This window comes from Phoca vitulina, unplaced genomic scaffold, assembly GCF_004348235.1.
Source record: "Phoca vitulina isolate PV1807 unplaced genomic scaffold, GSC_HSeal_1.0 scaffold118, whole genome shotgun sequence".
Lineage (NCBI taxonomy): Eukaryota > Metazoa > Chordata > Mammalia > Carnivora > Phocidae > Phoca > Phoca vitulina.
In genome coordinates this window covers 563805-571155 of record NW_022589821.1, presented here as the reverse complement: position 1 = coordinate 571155, position 7351 = coordinate 563805, and the positions used below count along the sequence as shown (strand labels likewise).

At 47.7% G+C, this 7351-nt stretch overlaps 2 protein-coding genes across 12 annotated transcripts in view; one reads left to right on the top strand and one right to left on the bottom strand.

The window, feature by feature from the left end:
• Nucleotides 1-310: 310 nt before the first annotated feature.
• Nucleotides 311-7049, bottom strand: CUNH1orf43 (chromosome unknown C1orf43 homolog). The gene is made up of 6 exons (XM_032398706.1): nt 6719-7049; nt 6272-6373; nt 2685-2802; nt 2417-2470; nt 1630-1796; nt 311-1546 (listed from the first exon to the last, which is right to left on the bottom strand). Exons 1-6 carry the CDS (start codon nt 6782-6784, stop codon nt 1484-1486), a joined length of 570 nt encoding a protein of 189 aa, XP_032254597.1. The 5' UTR covers nt 6785-7049; the 3' UTR covers nt 311-1483.
• A 173-nt stretch (nt 7050-7222) lies between these two features.
• Nucleotides 7223-7351, top strand: part of UBAP2L (ubiquitin associated protein 2 like) — a 40360-nt gene continuing 40231 nt past the window's right edge. For 6 of the 11 annotated variants that reach the window (XM_032398611.1, XM_032398607.1, XM_032398610.1 and 3 more), the window contains exon 1: nt 7253-7316. The gene's annotated coding sequence lies outside the window, so the exon portion shown is untranslated. Of the gene's footprint in view, nt 7317-7351 lie in introns of all 11 variants that reach the window. The other 5 variants (XM_032398612.1, XM_032398613.1, XM_032398609.1 and 2 more) reach the window with 1 other exon arrangement.

Genomic DNA, 7351 nt, shown 5'->3' with positions numbered 1-7351 from the left:
GGGTGGCTCAGTCAGTTGAGCGTCTGCCTTCAGCTCAGGTCATGATCCCAGGGTCCCGGGTTTGAACCCCTCATCAGGCTCCGTGCTCAGTGGGAGCCTGCTTCGCCCTCTCCCTGTATCCCTCCCTCCTGCTTGTGCGCACGTACCCTCTCTCTCTTTCTCTCTCTCACACTCTCAAATTAAGCAAAATCTTAAAAAAAAAAATAAAAAAGATTTATTTTAGAGAAAGAGAACGAGAGAGCGTGCACACACATGGGTGAAGGGCAGAGGAAGATGGAGAGAATCTCAAGCACACTCCCCGCTGAGCACAGAGCCCAACGTGGGGCTCGATCTCATGACCCTGAGATCATGACCCAAGCCGAAAACAAGAGTCGGATGCTGACTGAGCCTGACTGAGCGATCTAGGTGCCTCCCAAGGACTGAATGTTTAACAAAATTGTGGGGGGATACACACAAGATTTACCATCTCAGCCATTTTTAAATGTTTACAGTCCAGCACTGTTAAGTACATTCACATTCCCACCATCTCCAGAGCTCTTTTCATGCTGCAAAACTGAAGCTCTGTCCCCATTAAACCCTAACCCTCCAGCCCCTGGCACCCACCATCTCCTTTCTGAATTTGATGACTCTGGGACCCCAGATGAGTAGAACCAGAAGGTATTTGTCTTTCAAAGAAACTGTACTTTGAACAGGCTCCCTAAGTGACTTCCAGACTAAGCACCCTTCTCATCCTCTCCCCTGTTCACTTTCACTCCTATTCCAAGCCGTTTTTACTGGACCTTTTGTTTCTGGAACAAAGTAGTTTATTTTTAAGGACATAGATAAGAGAGGACAGACATACCCCTTATCTTTTGAGAAAGAGCCATATTCAACACAGCAGAAAACAGAGGCGGTTCTTTTCAAGGCCAGTAACTAACTTTTTATTCTACTTGTGCTCCCCCTGTCCACCCTTTCAACATTTGCTTAAACACCACCACGAAGCTATGTTAATAGTGCACGTTTAAAACAACGCCAGACAAAAGTCGGGATTCCAGTAACACAGACACTCAACAGCTAATACTACAGTGAGGCCCTTAGTCTCATGTGGAGTTCCTAATGCTATAAATGCTAATAAAAATGGATGGCACTTAATTGTTACTTTTATCAAACCAAGACATACAAGGAGGACACCGAAACCTTGGAAGAGAAGGAAATCTTTATACTGAAAAACTTCATTCCCTTTGATATAAATGTTACGCCACTTCTGACATTTTACTCACCTGGACATAAAAAAAAAGAAAAAAGAGGGGGCACAGAAGTAGGAGACGTCTCCCTCTGCAAGCTTGTGAAGCAGCACATGCTTTCAGGTGTGAGGGACGGCAGGACGGGACAACTCGCCACCGTGATTTTGTTAATGCTGCTTATGAAGGGCATCTTGCTGGGGGGGGTGGGCCAGCACTACCGTACTCTCCAACCAGCCCCTCCAACATACTCCCCTTCAAACTTACACAGTGGCCAGCTCACTCAGGGCCTCCTGGTAGCGCAGGTACTCACTCTGGCCAAAGACCTGAGGAAAGAGGAAGGGTGAGAGTCCCTCAGGCTGGGGTATCCCTTTAGTTCCCGGAAGGAAAAAGTGGCCATCCAGCTTACCCCCGTCCCATAGCGGGCTGTCTCATAGCCATCCAACAAGGTATCAATGAGGGCCTTGCGCACACCCTTAAAAGGAGTACTAGTGTTCCGAAGATCTAGCAAGTAAGAGCGGAAATTCTTGCCCATTAAGGAACGGGGATGCCTGCCTTCAGCATGAAATGGTATCTCTGTGGAGATAACAGATAACAGTGTTAACACTTCTCCTATTTACCAGTATTTCTAGTTTATCTTCCAAATTTAGAAATGGGTCCAACGAATGAATCTGGGGGAAATTCTAACAGATGAAGAAGACCACAGATATAGAGCTGTGTCTGAGTGGTCATTTGGTGGTGGCAACATAGCTATAAGCTACACCAATGGTAAACAATAGTGTCTCTGTCCAATTTACACTCCTACGTACTTATCCTGGCTCTGAAATATAAACCATGTTTTAGCAGAGATGAAGCATATCTGACAATGGTCATAGAACAGAAAAAATTCAAGAACCATTTATCTTGGTCTTACTGAAAAAGCAGATGTCACCTGTCTTTTATGGAAAAACAAGCAAATCACCACCATCCAGTTAATGAAACTAAAGGTCTAAAGAACAAATCCACTCACTGAAGAAGAAATAATGTGCCTCCATCGTTTCCTTAGGGAAAATAACCTAGTACTCTCAAAACTCTAGGTAATTCCTCCTAGCCAGAGACGTACAGAAAGGACAAATTCTAATATATATAAAGTGGGTTCCTCCCTCTTCCCCAGGTGAGCTTTCAGGATCCTGAATATCCTGTCAAGTAGCCCTTACCAGAGGCACGGATGGCATCCAGAGCTTTCATCCTGTATAGATAGTTGTAGCAATCTGTTGAAAAAGAGACTGGTCGTAGACATAACGCTCAGATTTTCCAAACTTCAGCAAGCTAATAAACTGCCTCCCCGCATCTGACATATACCCAGCAACAGAGGAAGCACAGGTGTAGGTTTTGCCAGCAGCTATGCTAACAGCTCGGAGAGCAAAGGAATTCTGAACTTGTGGGATTCCTCACTAAAGTATCCTCCAAGAGCATGCCACGTACTCTGATTTCCCTGGGTTTCTAGCTGTAGCAGTCTTGCATCACCATCTGCAAGGAGCTGAGGTTCATACTTGATATCTTGAACCCTGGATAGCCGGATATCAATCTCCTCTTTTAAGTCCTGTTCACACAGAGAAAAGAATATGCAATCACTAATCCTATGCTCTGCTTTTTTTTTAAATTTTTAAATTATTTTTTAATTATTTTTTATTATTTTATATACTTTGCTTTCTATCAACCTGGAAATGGGGCACATCAAGCAAACAACCAAGACAAAAGCAGCAGAAAAAATGCTCGTATGGTTGATAAAATTGCCAGGTAAGACTAAAAAATTTAAGGATGGGATTAGGTTCTCTAAAAACTTCTCTAAACTGTACATCTCTAAGCTAGATCTTTTAACCCGCCAGAATTTCTTCAAGTTCCACAGCATCAACATTATTTGACTCAACTGGGTTTGAAATCTGTTAGGTGTTATAAAGAACTTCCAGAGAGAGAAAAAATGGACAGCAACCAGAAGTCATACTCTAAAAATCTGTAAAGAGGCCTGTATATGATTTATAATAGCTTGGAGACTACCCTACCTGGTAGACCACAGAACTTCTAAAAGCTTTCTTCTAGAGTACGTTAAATCTTTTAAGTAGGTAATTCACATCTGTGGTGTAAAATTCAAAAAGGGTACTAAAGCCACCCCTCACTTATCCAGAAGTGACCACTGTTAACAGTTCCAAGTTCATCTCTCTTACTTAAGAGGGTTGCCAGAGCCCCAGATTTTCTTCTTGTAACTTTTTATTTATAAGTAGGCTCTATACCCAGCGTGGAGGCCAATGTGGGGCCCAAAGTGAGGCCTGAACTCAGGACCCTGAGATTAAGACCTGAGCTGAGATGAAGAGTTAGAGGCTTAACTGACTGAGCCCACCAGGTGCCACTTCTTGGTACTCTTTAGAAACGTCCACTGTGAAATATATCATATATGGAATCCGTGTTACATACATTTTAAGTAATTATAAAAATCGTTAAGATGAACATCTATATCCACTATCCTGTTTATGAACTAGAACGTTACCAATGACCGTGAAGCCTTGTGTGCCTATCTCTGATTGAATGCAAACCCCAATCTTAATTTGTTCAACAATCTTGTTTTTCTTCACTGTTTTATCACATTATCAATCTAAACAAGATGTTTAGCTTTGCCTGGTTTTGAACTTTACACAAATGGAAAAGTATGTTTTAAATTCCTTTGCAACTTGTCTTTTAAAATATTAAATACTTGGGACGACTGGGTGGCTCAGTCGGTTAAGCATCTGCCTTCAGCTCAGGTCATGATCCCAAGGTCCTGGGATAGAGATCTACGTCAGGATCCCTGCTCAGCGGAGAGCTTGCTTCTCTCGCTCCCTCTGCTGCTCCCCCGCTTGTGTGCTCGCTCTGTCAAATAAATAAAAAATCTTAAAAAAAGAAAATTTAAATATATTACAATAGGTTGAACTTATATGTGATAAAATGCATCCAATTTGTGTGGATTGATGAGTTCTGACAAATGAATACACCCACTCAACCACCATTACAACCAAGACACAGAACATTTCCATCACCCCAAAATATTCTTCATATCCCTTTGCAGTCAACCTCTCCCTCCCTGCTCCAGGCAACAATTATGTACTTTCTATTGATATAGTTCTGCCTGTTGTAGAATTTCATAAAAATGGAATGGAACAAAATGGTAGATACTTTTTTATGAATGGCTTTCTGGTTTTTTTCACTCAGCATGTTTTTGAAATTCACTCAAGTTTGTGACTTTTTCATTCAAAAATGCTTTAGTGTTTCATTTGTGTTGCTTAGCTTATTTTTAATCCTTATAGTATTCCAGAATACAAGTATATCATTATATATTCTCAAGTAGACATCTGGACCAACAGTTTCTTCTTGAAATATCACAATCACTGAAATGAACACCCTTATACACGTCTTCTGGTACAAAAACAGCAAAAACTAATTTCTTTATGCTAAGAGTGGAACTGCTGCACTATGGATTAGGTACATGTGCAATCTTACTAGATAATGCCCAATTATTTGCCAAAGCAGTTTTACTCATTTGCACTTCCAGCAGCAATAAATGAGAATTTAGATGAGAGAACTTTTTAAAGCAGAAGGAATCTTATCTCATCTAGTCCAGAGAGCTCCTAAATAATCAAAGTTTTGATTGGATCATGATGAGCTGGAAGCCAACCCTATATCCCTCTTACGGAGAGCAGGTGGCATTTGGAGAACTGAGGGAATGTGGAAGAAGCTCTGTTGAGGTTTTAGGCCCCAACACCTTCCTTAAGGTTTTCCATGAACTACCTCAGCAAAGAACAAAAAAGGAGGAGGATTAACAGCACTGGTTGATGACAGAACAGGGATCTAGGAGTCGAGAGAACCGTGTAGTACTCTAATTCTCCCACTAGCCTGTTTGTCCCTCAGTAGCAGATTAGTGGGTACCTACTACATGTAGGCCCTGGCTTTACTGTGGTAAACGGAACTGGCGCAGAGCCTGCATTCTTGAAGCTTACAGTCTAGTGGAAACTGCGTATTAAACAAATCGACAGACGTAAAAGAAAATTTGTAGTAAAACGGTATCTAGAAAAATACCAGGACACTATGAGAAAATAAAAAAGAGCACCTACTTTAAAATAGATAATAAACATTCTTCTTCGGGGAAGAATAACATCTGAGCTAAGCTCTAAAGAGCAAATCAGCTATAGCCAAGAGAAGACTGGAGGAAGGTCATTCCAGGGCACGTAACCGCACCTTAAACGTTGGAAATCCAAGCCCTGTAGCTGGATCCCAGCTAGACCCTGGGATCACCGACAGCCACACGAGAGGGTGGAGCCGGGGGGCCCGAGACTTGTGGTTTAGACGGCTCGTCTCAGACGCCTGTCAGACACGGCGGAAACGCCGCCACGGCAGCTAGATACACACCCGCGGGACTCCCGCAGGTACAGAATTGGGAGATAAAAAAATTTTTTAAGATTTTATTTATTTATTGGAGAGAGAGCGAGAGCGAGCGGGCGCAGGGTAGATACTTAAAAGCCAAGAAAAGAAGACAGTTACCTGAGGAGAAAGCTCGGACAAGCCCACTCGGGTATTCCCGGGCTGTGGCCCGGAGCAAGCGCCTGCCTTCTCTTAGGTCTCAGTTCGTCACACGAAGGGGGCAACTAAACGCTTTCTGAGGCCCGCGTCCATCTAAGGTTCCGCAAAGGCAGCCCTTCGCACCGCCCTGGGGCTGAGGAACCCCCTAGCCCCCTCCTAAAGTAAAACCTAAACACAAAACACCACGCTGACCTGGGAGCGCCTACCCCAGAGCGGCCCATTCTAATCCAAGTCCTTCACTCCGCACACGCAAAACCTGAAGCTGGCGGGCAAAGCGCCCGCCGCGCCGCCGCAGAGCGGGACCCGCGGCCCCGAGCGCCCCCGGCCGCTCCCTCCGCTGGGCCGAGCGCACGGGCCGGGACGAGGACACGTGCGCATTAAAGTCACGCTCGAGGCGACAGGCGTCTCCTGGGGGCCCGGCCGGAGCGGGAGCAGCAGGCCCACCGCGTGCCGTGAAGACCTACCTTGGGGGCATTGTGTCCCACAGGGACATGAGGTCCCCTTCGGGATTTCATTGCAAAGCGCATGATTTGCCTCTTCACAAAAATAAAGAGCAGCACAAACACCTGTCCAAAAGACACGAGAGAAGGAAGGAATCTTTAATAGAAAAGACAGTTTAAAAAAAAAGGGCACGCCTCCGTTTGAAACGCCCAGATGTGGCTCTCAGGGGTGCTTCGGGGTCCAGCCTGGGGCAGAGCAGGGCCCGCGCGGGCCGCGGGGACGGGCCGGGGTGGGCAGGCCGGGGCGGCCGAGGCGGCGGCTTCGCTCCCCAGGGGCTCCTGGGGCAGGTAGGGGTCCAGGCCCAGAAGAGGCGCAGGTGAGTGGTGGAGGCTGAGGACGGGGGCGTGCCCGCGACAAGGGCCTCTACCGGGTCAGACGCGACGGCACGAGGGGGTGGGGGATCTCCTCACCAGGCTCCCGTAGGCCATCACCAGCACGACATTCACCCCGGACAACCAGTTACTGCCGGACGCCATGGCCTCCCCACCCCGCGCACAACTGCTGCGGGTCACCCCGCCGCCCTGCCTCGTCAGCCCGGGCTCCGCCGAGGCACCGGCGCCTGGGGTCCCCGAAACCCCCCGGCCATTTCCTCACGAGGAGAGACCAAGGCTGACCCGGCCTGAAAACATGGCGGATGGGAACCCAGGAAAGAAGAACGTCGCTTTCCCGCTACCCCCAGCACGTGACCCAGGCCCGCACCGGCCCCGCGGGCTGCGCGCGCCGAACGACGCAGGAACAGGAAGCGGAGGCCGCCCGTGCGTCACGCGGCGGAGGCGGGGCGGACGCGCGGAGCCGCAGCGCCGCGGCTCGTGGCGGAGTGGTGCGCGCACGCTTGCGTGCGCGTCCCTTTTCGCGTCACGTGCCGGGGGACGCAGGCAGGCAAGTGGGGGGGGGAAGGCGCGAGAGCGAGCGCGAGAGAGGAAAGGAGGGAGGGGGTGGGGAGGAGGGAACCTCACGTCACGTGACAGGGGCGGCGCGGCCCGGGGTGTCAGTGTGGAGGAGACTGAGGTAAAGTTGGGAGCGCAGCGGCGTTGGCGGCGGCG

Excerpts from the sequence above, each read along its gene's own strand:
- CUNH1orf43 (XM_032398706.1), bottom strand. The coding sequence starts at position 6,784 with ATGGCGTCCGGCAGTAACTGGTTGTCCGGGGTGAATGTCGTGCTGGTG. Across the intron at positions 6,374-6,718 it reads TGATGGCCTACGGGAGCCTG|GTGTTTGTGCTGCTCTTTAT; the intron begins GTGAGGAGATCC and ends TCTTTTGGACAG. Across the intron at positions 1,797-2,416 it reads GGATGCCATCCGTGCCTCTG|AGATACCATTTCATGCTGAA; the intron begins GTAAGGGCTACT and ends TTATCTCCACAG.